This window comes from Pogona vitticeps, chromosome 4 (assembly GCF_051106095.1).
Source record: "Pogona vitticeps strain Pit_001003342236 chromosome 4, PviZW2.1, whole genome shotgun sequence".
In the NCBI taxonomy this organism is placed as follows: domain Eukaryota; kingdom Metazoa; phylum Chordata; class Lepidosauria; order Squamata; family Agamidae; genus Pogona; species Pogona vitticeps.
Window position 1 is genome coordinate 201,845,045 of NC_135786.1, and position 23,461 is coordinate 201,868,505.

Below are 23,461 nucleotides of genomic sequence, written 5' to 3' on the forward strand. Positions count from 1 at the left end.
TTTACCATGCTGCCTCTCAAATATCTTTTTTATGCTAAGGAGTTTGATCATAGATAAAGCTAGCAAAAATGTAGATACAAACTAGACCAATATGAAGGAGCGGTGGAATCACATTAATATTATTATCTCTTCTCCCTACCTACCCTGCAGAACTCCAAGTTACAACTATGCACCGAATATGGATAAACATTGGATCATGCAATACACAGGCCCCATGCTTCCTATCCACATGGAATTTACAAATACCTTGCAGCGCAAAAGGCTTCAAACTCTGCTATCAGTTGATGATTCAATGGAAAGGGTAAGTAAATGAAAAATGCAAAATAATAATAATAATAATCACTGCCTTCCACTCTTTCTTTACCATTGCCCTTGTTAGGAAGAAATATTTGTCCTGGTTAGTAAGAAAATTGCTTCTTGTCCTTGAGTTATACTAAAGTCCCTATTTGTTTCCACCTCACAAAAGTCCATTTTGCTCTCTTCAACTCAGCCTTGGGTATCTGATGGTCCACTAACTAACTGTTCTGTCAAAAAAGCTTGAGTCCTACCATGATGAAAGAGCACCCACTTCTGAGAAAGACATTTATGTTTTCTATATTTGTCATTTAAAAGAAGTTGCTAGGTGGCAGGAATGGGGTTAAGAAAAACCCTGAGTGTCCAAAGTTGTTTCTTGCAAGGGAACAAACAACTTGCAGAAGTATCTGGTACTTAAGGGAGATTGAATTCTTAGCAATTGTTTAACCCTTGTCCAGCTTAGACTATGTATGTGTCCTACCAGTAGAATGCATCCACTGGTTGAGAACTACAATATATTGGAAGAAAATGTTGAGTGAAGTAGAATATTTTCTGTTGAATCAAGACAGGAGAGGATAACCTGCAACCCTCTGCATGTTTCTGAGCTACATTTATTTATTTATTTATTTGATTTATACCCCACCTGTCTGGACTACCTGACCACTCTAGGCAGCTATGCCTCACTTCTGGTCCAGGGTGACTGGATTTCTTGGGAACTGAAGTCCAACAACAAGAAGGCCACAAGCAGATGATAGTCAAACTGTATATGCAAAGATACTGCACTGTAACATTGTAGATTATCCACAAGTAAGGAGGTCTTCAATATCCTGTATTAATTAAGGAGACTGTTGAACAAGGCATCTTGAGCCTGCTTGCTGTGCGTGCCATACTTGTGTAAAGCAGCTTGATGATTCATGCTGAACAGACAATGAAAGATAAGATGGAAAAGATTGTACAAGCTGTTTTTCAGGGCTAGAGAAAGAAGTGTTACCTGAAACTCTCCCGAACCAAGATGCAAAGCACCCAAAGCCAACCAAGTTATTTTGGTACAAAGTAGATTTAAAAAAAAAAACAAAAATGCCTCTTTCTACCCCTAGCAATGAAAATATAGTAATAGATTATATCACTGATAGTTTGCTAAAGTTTCAGGGCATCCCAAAATAAGATTTCTGGGACAACTATCACCTGGTAATTGTCTCAACTGTCTAATGGTAGAACTGGCCCTGTTGTAGTAGGATCATGCTAAATGTTCATAAATAACTAGACCCATTTGTTAAATATATATAAGCTCTTACCCTTGGGTGAAATCCGATTTACTGACTGGGCAGAAGGAACTCTACTCTAAACCAGTTCAGGCAAGCCTGGTCAGTTCAGTGAGTTCATTCTTTAACCTAAGTGAAAATCATAATGGGAATTATGTCTGGTTGGTGAATATTACAGACAGAAAGTATACACATCAAAGGTTTGGCTAAAATGCCTCAGAAGTCTTATCCAGAAGGGACCAAGACCCTGTTTATATCTTACTTGGCAGGCCATTAACCTACTGTATTGGCTTCATCAGTCTCCCGGTAAGGACTAGAAACTAGGTAAGAGAGATAGTACCTTGTCTGTTTAGTTCTACACAGATAAGGATGTTAGATAAGAATTATGCAGGAATATGGGTGAGCTGCTGACATGATGCCACAAATGATGATGTCATTCCCATTTCACAGTTGTGCAATAGGATTTTTGCTAACAATTCTATTAGTAGTTGTAGGTTTTTCAGGCTGTTTGGCCATGTTCTGGAGTTATAACTACTCTCCTCTGAAGATGCTGGCCACAGAGACTGGTGAAACATTAGGAAGAAAAACCTGCAGAACATTGCCAAACAGACCGAAAAACCTACAACAATCATCAGATCCCGGCCGTGAAAGGCTTCGAGAATACAATTTTTATTAGCAATAATAACTAATAAGAATAATTGATCAATTTTATGATTTTACTTATAATGGTTAGCCTGATTAAATTAATTTCTGAACTAAATTAAGCATCAACAAATGAGTTTTCTCAATTGTTTGTGATTATATTTGTGTTCTCTGGGTCTTTCTGGTGTCCATCACTTCTTTTGAGAGGAGGTGCACCTGATTTACAACTCCTGATTAGTTCAGAGAATGCTTTGGATGCTAGTATCACTTATGACTCAGGGGTCCTGGAACAGATATTGGTGTTATGGAATCCTACATTAGTTTTGTATGAAATACTGCTTTTATGATCAAGAAGAATGTGGCAAAACACATTCCCTCTCCACTTGCAGTTCCTTAAAATTCCCCAAATCTCTCTGGAAAAGATTTGGGGATGCAAGTGGGGGTAAAGCGAAACAGAGCAAGGGGAAACCCCCTTACATGGACAACAGTCCATTTGAGTTAATTATTTTTTTAAAAAGCGTACTGTTTATGATTTAGTTCACAAGGTTGGATCTGGAAAAGGTCCAGCCAATAGAGGAAGTTCTTTTGGAGGGCTTTCTATGTAGATTTGCTTAATTTATGCTTTTTTGCAATAGACTGCATGCTAGACACATAGCACTCCTATGTTTAATCACAAATATACATCCAGTTAAATAATTTCTGACAGAAGGGCTGAGAAAGATCTGTACTAGAGGTCTTGGAGAGTTACCACTGATCAAAGCAGAATAATGCTGGGAGGATGAATTAATGGTCTAGTTCTAGGTAAGACATCTTCTGTCATTACACCTCTATGATTACACACACATACCTTTCAGTGAATTACAGCTGCTTTGTCCATCTTCTGTTGAGATTCATTCAATTATATTCAACAAATCAAAAAGGATAAGAGATCACACATGTCCATACTTTAGAATGTAGTTACTCACCATACTGAACATTTTCAGTGGGCTGCTTTTATATCAAAACCACAGATTTTCTCCAATCCCCTCATAAAGTATGAAAAGTTCTTGAGCCGTGCTGAGTTATGGTTTTTGACTGAACAAGATAGTCTTGTAATCTCTATTAGTTTTACTCGTTTTACCAGTGACACAGCTCTGTAAAGATCATTTACATATAAATGTTTATATAGGCTGCTGTGTGTTTGTTCATTATAAATGATTTAGCTTTTCTCTCCTGGTTCAACCCCCACCCACCCATCTCTCTCCATTCATTGTTTTTCAGTTGTATCACATGCTGGTAGAGACGAGAGAACTGGAGAATACTTACATTATTTACACTGCTGACCATGGTTATCATATTGGACAGTTTGGACTGGTCAAGGGAAAGTCAATGCCGTATGACTTTGACATTCGTGTTCCTTTCTTTATTCGTGGTCCGAGTATAGAGCCGGGATCAGTGTACGTTCTCCTATGTCTGCAGCACAGCTGTTGTACCTAATGTAAAATATTTGTAAGCACATTTGATTGTCATCCTTAGTGGCTGGTGTTTTATTTTGTTTTTCCATCAAGTCTCTAGCAAAGCATTGGCTAAGAGGAACATATCTCTTTTAAGATCTTGTAAATATTGATTTTAAAGCTTGTTAAAGGCATAACAGTATTTTCTAAAGGTATTTTATCATAATCCATACAGTTCTTTTGTTGCCTGCTGCTAAAGATTTAGGGGAGAGGATAATGTAAGTGTACTTTTTATTCATTGTGGCTTAATGGGCTAGATAAATATAGAATTATAGTTGAGTCTGATGATGGGAATATATAGCTTCTTTGGCTCCTGGTCTAACTCAAGTTTGCATTAAGAAAATATCTTGATATTAGCATATCCCCTGATAATTGCTTAGTCCTGTTAAGAGGAATTTATAGACTTACTGCCTAATACAATATATGAGTTTATGTTAAAGTGCCATGCCAGGATTCATTCCATTTAAATTCTACAAGGATGTAAAAGGTTACTTCTAACCAATATAATACAGTTCTGACCTTCTCTTAATTTGCAGAGTATCTCAGATAGTGCTGAATATTGACCTTGCTCCAACAGTTTTGGATATTGCAGGACTTGATACACCTCCAGATATGGATGGCAAATCTATTCTAAAACTCCTGGACTTTGAAAAACCAGGAAACAGGTGAGTTAAAGTTCTTTCATAGCTGTTTGGTGGCAAATGCCCAAGTAAATCAATAAGCCAGACAAAAATGAACAAGGGCAAAAGGAGCGCATCTGGTATCTCTCCCTCCCTCTCTCTCTCTCTCCCTCCCTCTTTTTCCCCCTCAAAGACTCTTTTAAAACACACATTTATAAAACTGTGGGAAACACAGGAACAGATGGTTGGTTTGGAGGAAATCTATGCTGTTCACCTTTAATTGCCTAGACAAACATGGTCATAGATGCCAAACACAAATATTATTATTTTGATTTCAGGTTTCGAACAAACAAGAAAACCAAAGTTTGGCGTGATACATTCTTGGTGGAAAGAGGGTAATTATCGGAGCTGAGAGAGTTCTGGGAACATTGCCTGGTGGGCAACTGCATTTTTTTTTCAGTGGACAGCAAAGCCAATAAATGTGTTTGCAAACTCACAGAACAAGCTTCTTTCTTATAGCTTTGCCAGCTTGTTTGTTGCCATTAACCTCACCGTGTATGAAGCTCATTGTTGCAGTGATTTTTTAGATCCTGCTGTTTTACTTTTCTAGATTGCTTGTCTGCAATTTGTCTTCTCACTTACAATGCAATCTAGTACATGCCTACCCAGAATTAAGCCCCACCGATGCCAGCTGCTAGGAATGTATACCTGTGTGTTGGCTGTTGGGTGGCTGATTTCAGGAGGCTTTAGGATCTGTGGTCTAGTAGTAGCCTCTGACCCAGCTTGGAGTTGGCATTTATTTGCAACCCCAAAGCATCTGTAGTTAAAAACAGGTGTGCCTTTGAGTGCATCCAGAGAACATTTCCCCACAGTGCCAATGAGTTGCTCTAAATACTTATGTGGGAACAGAGCTCCTCCTGAGTAGACATTATTATGCATATTCACTAGAGATAAAGCAATTAATCTATTTATTTATTTACAATATTTATTTATTTATTTATTTACAATATTTTTTAGCCGCACCATTGCCAGTGGCTTCCAGTTTCCAGTTTAGATCATTTCTACATACATTGAATCAAAAACTCAATTTTTGCATTGTCAGACTTTTTTTAAAAACATTGCTCAAAAATTCACGTTAAGGAATGTACACAATTCTCGATAATCAGTGCATTTGGTAGGCAGTTTCCCCTAGCGTATGCATTTTTGTTGCAATTTCCTCTTGTATACATACTAATTTGTTGTAGTTTCAGAAGAGGTAGCTGTGTACTTCTGTGCAAACATTTCAGAAAAAATCCTAAGAAACAAAACAAAACAAAAGACAAAAAACATATGGCACCTTAAAAACTATATATGTTTTAATATAATAGTCTTTAAGATGCCACATGTTTTTGTTGTTTTGTTTTGTTTCTTTGGATTTTGCCTGATATGCTAATTTGTAAAGTGAAAAAATATAAAGAAGTATACAATCTGAGGGATAATTGTATTCAGAGAGAATAAGAATCAGAAGATGTGCTTAAAGAGAAGCTATAAAAAATCTGCCCTATCTTATGTATGGAAGTGGGACAGTAGGCCATTCCCCAGCCCATGCGCTCCTCTTCCTAGACTGCAACCATGCTAGGATACTGTGAGCAGGGGTGGGAGGGACTAAAAGTCTTCATGTGTAGCCTCTCCCTATAATAATAGACCCTGTGCACAAAAAGGAAATTGTGTGAGATTTATGTTCAGGTGTTTTAATGGGAGGGGGTTTATAATACTGCCTTCTTTCATAGCTGTTCTGTGTGCATAATATCTGAAAAGGACTTCTGTGAAACTCCCAGTGAGATTTCTTTCACCTTAAATTAAGGATGGGAACTTCAGGGCACCAGAGTAACATTTTTTGCCCTCCTATGGACCTTGGAAAGACTCCTCACCCCCCAACATTGGTCAAAAAAATGATAGTTTCTGTCCCTAAAAGCCTCTGAGACCCACAAATTCCTATTTCTGCATAATTCTGCACTTATTTTTAGGTCAAAGAAGATATACACACCTAGCAAAAGTAGTATTGGATCGGTCACTTCCAGTTTCTAAAAAAGATCTTCTGTGGTTTAAAACAGTTACAGGGGCAGCCAAATGACATAAACATGGCAGACCATGCTCCAGTGGCATGCCATTCCAGGGCCAGAATGGTGGTTGTACACAACCGGTGAGCTAAACACTGTCATCCCATGAATTATAGGTCTTCTTAGAAGGTGGTGCTTCTGGCTGAGGCAGGTAAAGCCAGAAGGCCTTCTATGAACATTTTTTCTGAAATCTTTTCCCAGATCCCCCAGCTGAAGATGTATAGCCTGCTTATTTGTTTAGTAACTGACAAATAACACATGTGTTGGGGAAGTGAGAATTTCTCTCCGTAAGTTGTTTCTACTATTATAGGAGCTGTTTTCTTTGTATTTGCACATGCTGTTTAAAAACACTCAAGGGCTGCCCATCTTTTTCCTTTTGAAAGTAAATTTCTACGTAAGAAAGAAGAACCGATCAAAAATACCCAGCAGTCCAACCACCTGCCAAAATATGAGAGAGTAAAGGAGTTGTGTCAGCAAGCAAGATATCAAACAGCTTGTGAGCAGCCCGGCCAGGTAAGCAGCAATATTTTGCTGTACCTATGCTGAATTTGACTCTGTATCAATGTGATGACACACTGTACTTTCGGAATAATTCAGACACAGTTAAATGGTATGGAACACCGACAATTGCTTCATCAGAGTTCAGCCTAAGGTACTGTAAAGTGACTGGGAGCTATCGTTGTAATACATATTAGTGCAACAGATAGTCATAAAAAAGCACATCCTAGAGGCATTGCTGCTTAATGTTTACATCATGAAAAGAGAGCTTGGAAACATTATTCTCTTTTTTCTGTGGAACTTGCAAAAATCTTCAAGCAGATAACTGGAATGTACATTACTTACTGTGCACTACAGTTTTTTAAAAAGGTAACTTTCTCAAGTTAGCCGCCTAGAGTGGTCGAAATGACTAGATAGGTGGGGTAATAATAATAATAATAATAATAATAATAATAATAATAATAATAATAATAATAATAATAATAATAATAATAATAATAATAATAATAATAATAATAATAATAATAATAATAATAATAATAATAATAATAATAATAATAATAATAATAATGTTCTGCTCAGAAATTATGAATGTATAAAAATGCTGCAAACCTTATTAAGGAGAAGAAAGTGATTTTCTAAATCCATCCTGGATGCCAGCATTAACTTTGAATAATGCTAGGAAAATGTTATGCTGCTTTTGTGAATACATTTTCTGTTTCCTAAAACAAGTTTTATATTCATGACCAGTTCATATTTGTACTGCTCATCTTGTGTTAAAAGTTACTCTGAGATTCATGAACTTTAGGGTATCAAAGCCCTCTTTTGAGTCCTAACCAAACACACTTGTGAAAGTGGTACAACTGAGAGAAGACATTCCCTTGAGGATCTTAATACACTTGAGCACTCTGTACAGGGAGAGAAGGTATTTCAGGTAGCCTGTAAAGGGCTTTATAGTTAAGATCATTTCTGTTGCAATTCCTGGCATTTATACTCCATATAGATTTTTTATATCATATTGTTCTTTTTATTCTGTATGCTGCCTTGACAAGATTTCACCCTTTAAAGCAACCTGAAAATAATTTGAAATAAAAGAAATTCTAATAAAATTGAATTACTATTAGCTCATAAATATTATTTTAATTTAATAAACCAGACAGCTTCTAAGAGGCAGTTTTTATCTCTTTCCTTCCTTCCCCAAAACTCCGACCAGCTGCGGTTTGAAAAACTGGTATTTCTCTGCTCCATAATTTTTTTATTTTACCTTTTTGACCCATATTCTATGCAAATTTAACATTGGGGTTTTTTTTTATGTATACAGTATAATGTGGTTAATCTTGGGGGGTGGATAGGTGGCAGAAGGGTAGGCATGAATCAAAGTAATGAACGGTATTCTATCTTTCCAATTCATCCCATCAGGGATATTTTATTCCCAGTTTCTCTTCAATCCAGTATTGTGTTTTGACCACCATGAAAGCTTTGTCATAAATTTTAAAATTAGGGAGAGCAAATCATCTTTTTAAATTAGTAACTGTATTTTATTATAAGCAGTGTGTAACCTTTGACTAGCTATCAATACAAATGAACAAAACAATGTGCCTGTTTGGCAAAGAAATTCCTGGGGACACATATAATATAAGGAACACATTCATTTACAACAGTTTATTTCCTCCCATAAATGAAATGTTAATGATGTCCTTTGTTCTAAGTTTCCAGCAACATTTTTAGTAGTGTAGTAAGGGTTTGAGTTACTATATAGCTGGTATTTGGGAGGATTGGAAGCCCTAGGCATTTCAAGCGTGTCAGGGTCCATGGGAAAGGCCAGTTCAGCCTCTCCTCCAATAGGAATTTGTGTCACTGACATGGTCATTACCTTCGGTCAACAAAAACCCTGAAAGTTTTCCAAAGCTGTTCAGTAAGACCATCAATCTTGATGTATTAACATGTGGCTTCTTCTAACAACAATAATACATCATAAAAGTGTTTTGTTCCTTCCCCAGTTTTGAGAGTTTGATAGTATACAAGAAGGAATCTATGTCTTTGAGCAGTGGCTCGCAACATTGGCTAACCCACATGTCTTTTTGGACTGGTGGTGAAGGTTTCTGGGAATTGCAGTCCAAGAATTGCAGTCCTGAGTTACCCAAGGTTGGGAACCACTGTCTTGGAGGGATGCATAACCTTCAATTTTAACCATCTATATAAGCGTCACGTTGATAGCCCTACAGTTATGGCCACAAGAAGATATGGAAGAATTTGGTATTATCTGTAAGTCTTTGACCCCCATTCACATGAAGTTCTCACAGTGTACAGTGACTGTGATTTCAAATAGGAGGTAAATTAATCCTGTGACACATGTTAGATCTTGGAATTAATATCTCAATAAGACTTACTGATGAGGATGCCTGCTTCAAAACTTTTGATGATCCTAAAATCAGAATTTAAGTTCTCTCCAACTGCGTTCTGGCAATATTTACAGTTTAGGCACTGTCTGTTTGGTCCAGATGCCCTGGCAGCATCAGAGATTCCTGGAGTGTTTTGATTCCTGCACACAGTAGAGTTATTTTCATGGGCACACAGATTTCTCTATTGCTATGTTAGAACTGGACGGAGTCCTACATAAGATGTATCATGAATGAAATGAGTTGCTGAAGCAGACAGACCACTAGAAACTCCTGTTTTACCATGTAAGAATGATTTATTTAAAAATTAAATGAACAAAGTTTTCCCTCAAATCTGAAACCTGAATATCCTTTGTAGGTTTCCAGAAAATCTCATAAATAGATTATATGTATACTGATGATGTATTAAACGAACAGTACAACAGTACGCCAGCAAGGATATCCACATTTTGTGAATTTAAAACAAAATGCATCCACATATTCACAATATCAATTCACACTTGGAGTTTCTATAAAGTAACTCCTTCAACCTTCAGAACACGGCCAAAGAGCCTGAAAAACCCACAACAACCATTTCTATAAAGACATTTCTCCTTGTCCATATGAAATACTAACCTTCATGAGAAAACAAATGGGTACATCCTTCTAACTTCCATGCTCTTTCAGTTATTTTGTGCTATGTTATTATATGCTTGTGCACTCAAGTTACTTCTAATGTGATTTAATTGGCTAAAGGTGAACTTCTCTGAACCCTGCCAGTTAGGTGCTTGTCCTGAGTTTGGCAGGACATGGCAAAACTTGGGAATATTATTATTATTATTATTATTATTATTATTATTATTATTATTATTATTATTATTATTATTATTATTATTATTATTATTATTATTATTATTATTATTACAGCTCTTAAAAATCACAGAGGCCATACTGGCTGGGGGGTTGTGGGTGTTATCCAAAAGAATACCACTTCCAAGTTGTGGATTAGTGATATTTAAGAATATTCAGTGGAAACAATAGCTTTCTGATAGAAGAACATACTGGGGTGGGGGGGCTGTTATTCTTTGGCAAGTTATCTCTTACTGAAGCCCGTGTGTTTAGTCGTTTAGTCGTGTCCGACTCTTCGTGACCCCATGGACCAGAGCACGCCAGGCCCTCCTGTCTTCTACTGCCTCCCGGAGTTGTGTCAGGTTCATGTTGGTTGCTTCGCAGACACTGTCCAGCCATCTCATCCTCGGTCGTCCCCTTCTCCTCTTGCCATCACACTTTCCCAACATCAGGGTCTTTTCCAGGGAGTCTTTTCTTCTCATTAGATGGCCAAAGTACTGGAGCCTCAGCTTCAGGATCTGTCCTTCCAGTGAGCACTCAGGGTTGATTTCCTTTAGAACTGATAGGTTTGTTCTCCTTGCAGTCCAGGGGATTCTCAAGAGCCTCCTCCAGCACCACTGAAGCCCAGATACTTTGAATAAACTGACTCACTCTCTTTTTAAAGTCAGTGACTTGCTTTATCATTGCTTGTCACCAAATAAAGCAACATCAACATTTTTGTGCTAAAACTAGTCTTTATATTTTCATTTTCCAGTAAAGAAATGCAACCACTCACTGAAAAATCTTTAGCTTTTCCCTTCTTTCCTGATTCTGAGAATGAACTAAAGTGTGATTTGCCCATGCCTCCTAAGTGGCATTTTAGAACATAACCACGCTGGCATAGCTCCATGTGGTAAGGTGTTTGACTGTAGATACCATCGCTAAAAAGCCACTAAGGATAAACCACACTGAATCTCTCAAACAGTTTTTCTACAGCTTTGAAAAAAAATCTTTTTAAGGACCCTGTTTCCCACAGCCAACATTCTGACTTCACATTGCATTGATAATTTACGCATGTATTTGTTTCGTACCCAGAGCTGACTCTTTACCAATAGACAGATGAGATGACTTCCTTAGGGCCTGATCAAATGTTCTCTAGTTATACCCCTTAGAACATTGTATAAATTTCCAGTCATACAATGCAGAACTGTTATTGCATCAATTTTCTGGCCAGTGTTGTAAATGCTGTTAATTTCCCCCTTGTCAAGAAAGTTGTGTTATTTTGTTCCAATGATGTATCAGAACATTCCTTACCAGTATTGCATGTGTGAATGTTAATCCCGGTGGGGAAAATGGAGAAGGGAGAGCAGTCAGGATGAAGGCCCCTGTGGGGCTCAGTGCAGGGGCAGTGGTAGGTGCACCCGGCCTTTGCCAGCAGAGGAAGGGAGGCATGGATTAGGGGATTTATACAGTGGTGCCCTGCATGACAACGACCCCGCTAAATGACAAAACCACAAAACAGGCATTTCAATGGGGGAATTCCGCTTCACGACAATTTGGTCTGTGCTTCGCGGACCATTTATTCGCAAGACGACGATCTTTACAGTTGATTGTCGGCTTTGCAAAATGGCTTCCCACTGTTTTCTGGACCCATGCTTCAGAAGACAGCAGTTAAAAACAGCTGATCGGCGCTCGCAAAATGGCTGCCCTATGGAGGCTCTTCAATGGACGACGAGGTATTTTCCCCATTGGAATGCATTAACCGGTTTTCAATGCATTCCAATGGGGAAACTGTTTTCGCATGATAACGATTTCGCTGTACAGCGATTGCAGGGGAACGAATTATCATCGTCGTGCAGGGCACCACTGTATCTTTTAATTTAAATATATATATTGTCAAGGGCTGCACTGCCCCAGGAGATAAGACAGAAAATAAATTAGTTCCATGGTGTACCTGGCCATGACTTTCCAAATAGGAAGAAAAAGCTATTGTTAAAGTTAAAACAAATGGGAACATTCATCCAGGTACATATACCACATTACCATGATTCAGTACATCATAAGTATGGAAAGTATCCTTAGGACTGGGGAACATTTGCCTCATGCTATCAGGCCCTTAGACAGCAGATGCTGGGAATCATCAGTGGGAGCCATGTGGACATTCCTCCTGATTTCCATGGCCATAACCTTATGCAGGAAGACAGAGTTGTCCATGCCATATAGGCTGTCATATGCCACCTAAACTAGCCTGCTCTTCTCGGGGGTGATGTGAGACATTGTCACTTTGCCACTGTTGAAGTTAAATTCAACTGCACGTTGAGTTTGCTGCTGCAAATGAAGTGAGGATTGAAGTATTGTCCTCAGCCTCAGGCAGCAAAATGATTGTACCAAAATTATGCATAGTATTTGATATTCCACAAGAGGATGATTCTCTGCCCCGTGAACTGACAGATTAAAGTTTGGCATAAGGAAGCCACAGAGGACACTGGATCCTGTAGGCGAGAGTAAACAGCACAATAAGTTTACCTGGACACTTTGTATAAAATCTGAAAGTTGCCGTTCTGGAGAAGAAACATTTCAGGACAAGAATCCACAGAGAGACAGCTGAGAAACTGAATTGAATATCAACAGGGGTCTTAAAGGTTATTCCCAAGTGTGAAATAGCACGCTATCAACAACTGGTGCCTAAAAGCAGACTTTGTTTGGGGCCATGTATCAATGTATAAATATTTGCCATCAAGACCCCATCTTATGTCTGAAGAAGTATACTTGTCCATGAAAAATCACATTAAAATATAGCAGTTAGTCTTTAACTACCACAATGTTTTGTCTTCTTTAATTTTAATGTTTGTTTTGCCTGATATGCTAGTGCAGACTGACACAACTAACTCTTCGAAAAATAGCAGAATTTGATATATCATTTTGGTGGCATCTACACAGCTTTAGTTAAGAAAAGGTTAAGGAAAAGTTAGATTTTGAGGCAGGAAATTTTTTTAAAGAAAGGGAAATATGGAATAACATAGGCTTTCTGGAGGCAATGCAAAATGTGCAGTGGAATAAGGAAGAAAGGGCAGCTGTTTCTGTCCACCACACAGACATGGCATAAAATAGGCTGTAATTGGATTGTAGCTCTCATCAGCCTTGGCCAGCATAGCCAATGGTTGGGGACTGGAGTTTGGAAGGTCACACATTTCCCATCACTGAGAAGAAGTTTCTTCTGATAGACAATCTTCTACTATGTAGCAGAAGAATGAAAACTTACACCTTGGAAACTAGTTTCAAACTTGCATTTAATGTAAGGTTTTGATGGACCCATTCTAAGGAAGCCAGGTCCATATTTGGAATACCAAGACAGAAAGCTGAACTAGAAGTTATGGAGAATATGCATTTCCTCTGATTAATTCCTTCCCACAACAGGATTTCCTCTCAGATAACTGACTCCATAATCAAAATTGCAAACGATATGCAGTAACCGAGTATAAAAAAGCTATATGGCTGAGGAAAATTACATACTGCAAACAGAGAGTTTTACCACCTGAGAAAGCACCTGTTCTTTAAAAAAAATTAAATGCATCATCTAGTTTGAGCCTTAAAAAGAAGGGGTGGTCAGGGTTATCCTGAAGATCTTCATGATTTGGGTGTTTCCTGCAGGAGCTCTTCTCCAATATTTCTTTCTTGTTGTCCGAGCACACTGCAGACAAAAGCTGAACCAACTTAAATCTTGCTGGAATGCATTGAGTGAGTCTTTCCCTCTGGATTTCACTTCTTATGTCATGGGCAGTTCACCTTTCCAACATATTTCAAGCTTAAATTGTCAGCTGCTGGGCTTTCCACAACCTCCAAGCTGTACCTACCGTTGAGACATCTTTTGTAGCCAGTGTAATTAATTTCCTCATTACATGAAAGGCTTTTGAGGCTGTCTCAAGCTGTCATAGCATATTAAGCAAACAGTGTTCATTTTAAATACTTAAGTGGGACATTTATTGCATTTTAATGATGTTGAATGTAAAGCTGTTTTAACACTCCTACAAAAAAAATTAAAAAGACCAGTAAGTGGAGGGTATCATAATCTGCCTCTTGGGGCTTTTGACAAGAGTTTCCAGGATGGTGTGTTTCAGAACAGAAGACTGCACAGACTTCTTTCATGTGGCAAAATGTGAGGGGATAATTTCAGATAGAAAAGTAGCAGAAGGATGAAAACAAGAATGTTGGTCAAGACCTGCTTTCTCTCTTGCTCTGATAAACAGTGGCCATAAAATTCACTTCACAGCCACTTCAAGTCTAGCTGAAATGCTCAAGGTCATGGACAGAACTTAGTTAGAACATCTTACCTTGTCATTCCTCCTCACTAGGGCGGGGAGTATTGCATTTCTAATTAAAGTGAAAAGAACTATTCTCTTTAAACTTGGAACAGTACATATAAGTGAGCATGTGCAGATATTATGCAAATATTATTTTTCAGAGTAATAATGTTCTCTTCTTATTGGTTGGTAAATAGCCACCGTACTCTAAAAAGTCCCCTTGTAGGCTTTTATTTGTTATGTGGAATGGGTTGTAGTCTGAGAATGTGATTGCAGGAGAAATATATCACAATCTGGACTGTCTGTGGAGTGCTCCCTTGGCCTCTCTTTCCTGGGGATTACATGAGACATGGAAACATGTGCTTTGGTCCAGCTGCAGGGTTCCTAATTTTGGAGGCCAGGTTACAGTGATTGTCCAGCAGTTGGAGGGTTGCTTTAAATGAGATCACTCCCATTGAATTGACCCTTTCTGGTGCAATCAGGTGTGCATCTTCATTGTCATCTGATTGCACCCTTATTGGACCTTCCACTATAACAGCAGCAGAATTTGGGAGCAGCTGACATTCCTAGCTGTTCACCCTCCTGAATACAAAGGGCGTGTAAGAGGAGAAGAAAGCTGCAGGAAGTCAGATAAATTTGTGGCTCTAGAGGAAGGAAAGCAAAGGTCAAGAAGCTGAATGTATCACAAGACGGAGGGGAACCTCTTTTAATCCAAGGTCTGAATTTGCGTTCAGCAGAGTTTTGGCTGGGAACAGATTCTGGTGTCAGGTGGTGCCAAAGACAAAAGAATGGGGTAAAAATGCTGCCTACTTTATTTAGCTTGAAGTTTTTACTACCAATAGCAAACGCTTAGAAGAGACATTTAAAGCTTGAGGTTGGTGGGGAAGATAATAAAACAAAGAAAGCCGTCAAAATCAGACAAAGATGAAATTATGCAAAATTGGTCTTGGCCATCTGTGAAACCTGTAAATGCCATATAGGGAACATAGGAAGGCCAATTCTTCATTAGACTTGCTGTTCAACACTAAGGATATATTGAGGCTGAAACCAAATTTGTGTGTGTGTGTGTGTGTGTGTGTGTGTGTGTGTGTGTGTGTGTGTGTGTGTTTGTTTGTTTGTTTGTTTGTTTGTTTGTTTGTTGTGTGGCCATCCTGGCCAAAGGCCATTCAAACCCAACATAAAGACTGTTTCCAAAGGTCTGCCTTTCCAGCCAGCCTCTCCATTTGAGTGCCTGGAGTCATTACATAAAAAGAAACACATTGCCATCAAGAAGAATCAGTATTTGGGGAAAATAAAAGGAAATAAGAGAGGAAAAACAAGGGGGAGGGGAGAAAATATTGTAGCACTTTAAAGACTGAAAATTTTATTTCATTGTAAACTTTCATGGATCAAAGTTCTACTTCATCAGATACTTTAATGCAAATACATGATCTAAAAATTTATACATATATACATGTGAGGATACAGATAATGGACAAAGCAGCAATGGTTTGTTTATGCAGGAGTGAGACTATGGGGCTGTTAATTAGTTTGTTTAAGTTGGCCCTGGCCAAGACAATATCTGCCGTTGAGGTGGACTTAGCTTCCATAGGAGTGCTTAGAAATGTTTCCGGGACAAAGGTCAGAGTCTATCAAATGAGGCAACTGTTTAATCTCTATATATTATGATAGTAATCAGAGTTATTAATATATATAGTGAGCTAAGAAGCCTTGATATCTGTTGAGACTCTTAGAGATGCATTGGAACTAATTTATGTAGCCAGTTTTTGCTATCTCCCTTTGTGATTCCTTTTTTCCACAGTAGCTACATAACCAATGGTAGGAGGCTGAAGTCTTCTGAAACCAATTTATCTGTCTTGCCATTCCAGTTGTCAGATTTGTCCATGATCCTGAGTGTGAAATTATTAAAGGGCAGTCTAATTCTCTGCTCCTTTATTGTGGAATTTGCATTGGAAGGAAATGGGAAATGGTGCCAATGACAGATTTCCTTGTAAAACAAATACCAGGTGGAGTATCACAGCAGGACAGGGAAAAGATGAAACTTCTCTTTACTTGTGCTGCAGTGCTGATAGTTCACAGACACATACCGCAAATGCTATTTTAATTTATTTTGTTTTTTGCAAGTACACATTATGTCTACTTGTAATTTTTATTTGATGTATCGTGTGTATTTAATTATAACTACACTTTTAAATATATTTGTAAAATACTTTGTTCTTCTAGATAAAATAATTATTTGTGTAATGATAAATTTTTCATAGGTATCCTTTTATGGAATTTTAGAAGGAGTCACACACTTGCATACAATCAACATGTTTTCTGATAACAGAAAAGAATTGTAATTCCCTTAGCCATCTATCCTTTGCAGATTCTTCCAGGACTGTATTCAGTGCTGTACTCTTTCAGAAAGCAAAGTGTTTGCCCTTTAATCTGATTGCTAATAGTTTGTCAAATCTATATTGAGCTGTGACATTCTGATTTGCCTGTGCTGTACTCTTCAGCTCATCTCAACATGTAGTAGGCTAGACTGAGCTATTGGTGTGCTGCGATTCATAATCAATATATGATAAACTTGCAAGGAGATGAGAGAGAGCATACTCAGTCTCCAGTGGGAAGTGAGTCGGAGAGCATATATATGTAGTTGAAATAAAGGAGAGCCTTTTAGACTATTAAAAAAATCATCCAGCCTACAAAAGCCTTGTGTATTGCATGACAATTTTTAGTGGTCTGTAACAGTATAGCCTATTCTTGCATTTGTGGGGTTATTCCAGGAGAAACAAGATGGATTGTGCAAGTATCCATCATTGTGGGTAGCAAATCTCTCTCTCTGTGTGTGTGTGTCTGTCTCCCTCTCTCTCTCTCTCCCTCCCCCCCTCTCTCTCTGTATGTGTGTGTGTGTGTGTGTGTGTGTGTGTGAGAGAGAGAGAGAGAGAGAGAGAGAGAGAGTCCCCCAATTCTGTGTTGAAAAAACAAAGGGGTTCTGTGGCCTATGCCTGCCTGCTGTCAGAATTATCTGTTCCTTCTTTCCCAAGAGCAGGCAATGACTATTCATGAGGATTTAGTGAATGTTCATGAGAATGAGCTTTCCCTACATATACTCAGTCTTGAAAACGTTTGTTTATGGACTACAGCTACTAGAATTTGGAGGATTCTGGGAATTATAGTCCACATAAGTAACTTTTCCAAGTTCTGCTACAGATGTGTACATGGACAACACCTGACTTCCCTCTTGTCACATTCATTGGAGGCAGTCTCATTACTATCATAACCTGGCCACCATTGGGCTGTTTTAGTTTCACAGCAGGCGAAAAGCATGTGGTACACAGCATTTGCACTAGGTGTGATGTTCTGTGGTAAATTGGGGGTTACTGTTCTGAAGGATGAAGAGGCCAATTCGCCACTTCTCTGTAAACAATACCACGTATATACCTACAAGCAGGTGAAGGGTGTAACAAGTGCTCTACATCCATGTCTCGCTATGCTATAGAGTGATGCTTATTATTAAAATTCCTGACAAATTTTCAGATATTTTTAAAGCCCTTCTTCAGGTGTTTAAAGAAAATAGAGGGCATAAATGTCTATTAAAACTATCTCCGATTCCTGTAAGAGACTGTCTGAACAGAAACTTCTACATCTCTGTTTCCATTAAACCTCTGTAAATGACGTTCATGTACTAAAAACACTGATGTTTCAGCAGGCCTTCCCCTCAGCCAATTCCTGACTTTCCCTTTCTCACCTTTTCTAGTGTCTGTCCCATTTGTCCAAAGTTTTCCCCTTATTTAAAACTGTTTTATTCACATTGTTATATTATTGTTGTAAGCCGCCTAGAGTGGTCTTAATCGACTAGATAGGCGGGATATAAAATAAATAAATAAATAATAGGATGAAATGAATTGGGTATTTGAATTACAAAAATAGCAGTAGTGGCAAACCTTTTTGGGCTCACGTGGCCAAACTGAAACAAACAAGCAAACAAAAACAACCCAGCAGATGGCAGCGAGGTGCCTCAAGACCCCACTCTGGATCTGCTGCCAGTGCCGGCTGCTCTGGATCCTGACCCGCCGCCTGTCAAAGTGCCAGCACCGCGGCTGCAGCCACCTCCTCAGGTTTGGCTGCGAGGGGGTGGGAGTAGCAATCTAGCGACTTAGGGCTCTGCATGCCATCTCTGGCACACGTGCCATAGGTTTGCCATCGCTGCCCTATAGCATCTTCAGATGTGTCTGTCTTCCAGATACAGGTTTTATTTGGATGCTGATTGGTTTTGCCTATTCTGTTATCAGGGACAGATAAGGAACTGGTGTGTGAAGAGCTATTGTGATAGTTTGCCTCTCGTATAAATGTTTTTCCACCCATGGTTGTCAGGTACACCTCAATCAGAGCCACACTGTATTGAATAGAAGAGAGTATTACAGGGGCCTGAGTTGTGCCAGAGCTCTGCTGCCCCCTTCTGATTACACAAGAGAAATACAATAGCATCTTCAGGTTAAAGAAATACAATACCTTCCCTATGTAAATGTTGAGGGGTTTGTTCCGATTTTAAAAAATCATTTTTCTACCTTAGGGAGTTCAAGGCTATGTTTTAAGTTAATTATATTAGGTAGCTGTAGAAGTAAAAAGACCTCCACAGCCTGCTTTTGAAAAGTTCTCAGTCAGGTATTTCTTTCACTCAGCTTGCCCAGGCAGTTCAATTAAGCCCTATTCAGTTGTTAAGGAAATGTGTGGTGCCCACACACATTGAGGGGAGCATACTGTCCCCACCCCTCTTTCATCACGTTGAACATGTAAACACAATTGTTTGAAGAATCAAAGACAGCTGGACCCAGGTAGCCTCTTCTGGTGAGCTAGAACTCTTGACTCCAAAAGTTTGGAGATCATGAGGAAATCGTGAGAGGCTCCCTAAATAGAGCTGCCTCTCCCTCTTTGGGCATTTGTACATTCAATATGATGGCAGAGAGGAGGGGGCTAGAGTATTCCCCCTCAGGCTCCATGGGGTCTACATGCTTCCTTAATGATTAATTAGAGGTTAAATGATTGACTAAAGTGGGGTGGTCCTCCAGGTAATGCAACTCCCTTAGCTGGCATAGTCAGTGCCAAGGAGAGTAGTGTTGCTTAGTTCATGGTCTACTTGATGCTGTTGGGCTGATGGGATTTGTAGGCCAGCAACATCTGGCCTCCATTTTGACCATTTTTGGGCTAAAAGGAACAACTAATGGGAGTGAGGGATTTTCTGGAGGTATCTTGATGAGTGGCAGTATTATGGAAGCCAAGTGATTGGAGCCCACAATATTATTTATTTTTGAAATCTCAATTACATACTGTCTCTCTCTCTCTCTCTCTCTCTCTCTCTCTCTCTCTCTCTCTCTCTCTCTCTCTGTGTGTGTGTGTGTGTGTGTGTGTGTGTGTGTGTGTGTGTGTGTTCATTGGACAACTGTTGCTTTTGGAGCAAGAGCAAGTGTAGATAATAAGAACCATGTGCCATCAAGTCAATTCTGACTTATTGCAACCCTTTTCAGGGTTTTCCGGGAAGAGAATACTCAGCAGTGGGTTACCATTCCTTTCTTGGGGAGAAGTTTGCCCATGACTCCACAGGTACGCTCTACTCACAGGAAGCACAGTCAGGAATCAAACTCCCCACCTCCGGTTCTGCAGCCAGATACCTAAACCAACGAGATATCGAGCAGAATGCACTATAAGCTGACTTATATGCACTTAATGTTATTCCACTGAAAGTATCTGTGTAGAGCAGGGGTCTCAAACTCAATTTACCTGGGAACCGCTGGAGGCAGAGTCTGGGTGAGGCTCGGCCGCATAAAATTTTCCGCCAAGCAGAGGAAGAGCCCGAGGAAGCCGCCCAGGAGTTTCCTTAGCTGGGCTGGGGCTCTGAGGAGGAGGAAGAGGGATGCGCGAGCCCTCGTTGCCGGCCACGACCCCCTCTTGCTCCTTCTTCACTGCCACCAGCAGCAGCAGGACAAAGAAGCAGAGAAGGGAGGGAGTGCCGGTGACTGCCTAGCCGGAGGGGGGGGAGGGCACAACATAATTTAAAAAAAACTCACAGAATTGCCTTGCCAAAGGAGAAAAGCCCCCTTTGGTACCTGCAGAATGGGGTAGGCACCCCACAGGTGCGCGCACGCATGGACACACATACACACACGGAGGTCCAGCAACCTTCCTCCGAGGGCCCCCCTCAAAAAAGGCGCACTCAGCAGCAGCAGCTACCCCCACCACAACAGAGGAGCAAACTTTGTGAGGCGAGCCCAGGCAGCCCCCAGAGCCGAGGCAGCTGAAGCAGGATGAAGAGAAGGAGGAGGAGGAAGCACCGCCAGGCACTGAGGCAGCCGCTGGCCAGGCTGATGCTGGGGGTGCCAAGAGAGAAAGAGAGCCGGAGAGCCGCTTCCTTGGAAGAGGCGGTGGCAGCAACTGCTGTTGGTGGCGCTGTTGGAGGCACTCTTCGAGGACGGGCCGGGAGTGAGCTCCGCTCTCAGGCATCGCTCAGCGGCGGCTTGGGCGCTTGGGAAAAAGGGCCAGCAGCACACCTCGCTCACCGACTCTCCCCCAAGACAGCGCCTCTTGCGCCCTCCATCCAGAACTGCAGCCTGCCAGCCAGCCCACCTGTCTGCCGGCTGCAGTTCCGGATGGAGGGTGCAAGGGGTGCTGTCTTGGGGGAGAGCCGGCGAGTGAGGTGAGGCTTTTTTTTTTACTCTTTAACAGTAGAGGACACGTGGGCGCTTCAGGGAGGCAAGCAAGGCAGGGGCCACAAACTGTCATCCGGCGGGCCGCAGGTGGCTCCTGGGCCGCATGTTTGAGACTCCTGGTGTAGAGGCAAGGGGAGCCCAGACATGAGGCTGCGCACTAAAGGGAATTGTTGAGGCACATTGTTAACATCACTTTATGTTCGAAGGAGTGAAATAAAAAATGGAATGTGAACGTTGAATGTCTAGTTGGATCTGAGGAAGAAAGCAAATCTTCAGTCCTTTCCCCCTCCTCTCTAGAAAAATCAGAAGTTGGTAAAGTTACTAATGTATGTAAGGAGGGACGGATCAATATATCACTAAGTAGCTAAATAGCCATGTCGGTTACACTTGCATACCTGAACATATTCATTTTATGAATTACATATATATCCTGCACCTCTTCAGTAGGACCCAGGGAGGGATACATATGGTGTGCACAAGATATTTCATTACTGATAAAACCTAGACTTGCTTATTAGCGTCAGCAAAGTTGTTGCACCATGTACCTTCAGGTTATAATGGCAGAAAGAGGTTGCCTGAAAACAACTTCTGTTGGTTTCAGTAGAGCTTCTAAAAGTCTGAGGCTGGTCTCCTAAGCAGGTATGTTTTCCAGCTGTCATCAAAACAATCTGATAAACATTGGCTGAAATCCCAGTTGCATATAACTTTTGGAAGCAAGTTACCATAAAATAAGATATCTCTGTAGAGATTATCTGTTGCATACTGAGTCCTGTGACTTGGCATGCAACAAATGACATCTGCAGAGAACAGTGTGGAGTAGATTATTCTTCCTAACACAGGGACCTTCAGTTTAGTCATAGGCAATAATGCCCATTAAACTTCACCATTGGTCATGTTGCAAATGCTGATGAGAATTGTAGTTCAGAACTTTGGAAGGACCACAAGTTGGGGAAGGTTGGCTAGATAGACTGGAAGATTCATTTGAGCAGCCTGTTTGTCTTTTTCTCCTTGCAGAAATGGCAGTGCATTGAAGACGCATCTGGCAAACTTCGTATTCACAAATGTAAAGGCCCCAGTGACATTCTCACTATCCGAAAGAGAGCACGAAGCTTACAGTCCCAGGGATATGGCAGCAAAGAACATGAGTGTGACTGCAGAGAGGCTGATTATCAGAGCAGTCGGACCCAAAGAAAAAATCAAAGAGGCTTTATGAGAAACCCCAGTGTACAAAGTAGGTGGTGGTAGATTGGAGGCTATCAGAAAGGTCAGAGACTTTAATCTGCTAGAAGATTAGCCACTGAATTTCTACACAGTTCTACACAATCCTTGTAGAGAATATTTTAAAAATTGCATTATGCTAATTACTGTGTGATCATTTGATCTAGCAAATGAATTGAACTGTACTTACGGCTCACAGACCTCTTTTGGTGCCAGCAGAATGATAAAGGCTTGAGCCAGTGTGTTCTAAATGCAATGTACTGTAGGAGTGAAAGCAAGCCAGCAGGAGCTCAGGAAATATTGGCAAGCATGCTAGGGAGATGGCAGTGATGGAAGTGAGGTTGCAATCCAAGAGAAGAATCAGAGAGAAGCTTTCTTCTCTAGCGTAGGAGAAGCATCTCAGAACTCTTTTCTAGCTGAAGGCTCTTGTCCAGCTTCCACATCAGGCTTGTTAACAACATTTCTAGACTTTTGTCTTCATGACCAAAGCAGTTAGCAGTGGACTAGGGAGGTAATCCCCTGCTGAGGAATAGGGACACAAGCTTTGCTTATTTTATTTTCACAGGTGAGAATGAAAATTTTTAAACATTGTTTTCCCATTGTGTGAGATTACTAGAGTTTCTGCGCATTTTTTACAAAAAATAATGTGGAAGTGTTTTTGCACAAAAGAATGGTGCTTTGAACAAAACCTGAACTGTGTGGTTGCCTGAAAGTCAGCAACTCTCTCTGCAAAGGGCCATGAAGTTCTTTATGTCCTAAAGAATAACTTCTAGCTCAGTCAGGCTAACATATGATTCGAGCACTTGTATATGAAGGAGACATAGAAGACAGAAACCTGCTTTGATTGCTTTTTAAAAGCAACGAGTAATTGATCTAGTAAGTGATACGCTGTTAGCTAATACATGTACTCTTCCTACTAAATAACTATTTCCCATCTGGACTTTTGTATTTAATGGCTTCATTTGGCTTAAGAAAATTCTGATAGGGTGAATAGTTGTGTTTATACCTACTAGTTTTTGCACAGACCATTTCCTGATACATATAAAACCTGTAGAACTAGCTTATAGTTTAGATCAACGAGGGGTGTAACAATATCTTCATCCAAATTATTGGGCACCCTCTCCACCCCCTACTAA

General features: G+C 40.1%; 1 protein-coding gene across 4 annotated transcripts in view; it reads left to right on the forward strand.

Moving 5' to 3' along the window:
* SULF1 (sulfatase 1) overlaps nucleotides 1-23,461 on the forward strand; it is a 134,924-nt gene that overhangs the window by 82,614 nt on the left and 28,849 nt on the right. For all 4 annotated transcript variants that reach the window (XM_072999011.2, XM_020812507.3, XM_078393807.1 and 1 more), the window contains exons 6-11: nucleotides 151-301; nucleotides 3,459-3,634; nucleotides 4,228-4,356; nucleotides 4,650-4,706; nucleotides 6,794-6,923; nucleotides 22,122-22,338. In XM_072999011.2, coding sequence (XP_072855112.2) covers nucleotides 151-301; nucleotides 3,459-3,634; nucleotides 4,228-4,356; nucleotides 4,650-4,706; nucleotides 6,794-6,923; nucleotides 22,122-22,338 — 860 coding nt within the window. The remainder of the gene's footprint in view (nucleotides 1-150; nucleotides 302-3,458; nucleotides 3,635-4,227; nucleotides 4,357-4,649; nucleotides 4,707-6,793; nucleotides 6,924-22,121; nucleotides 22,339-23,461) is intronic.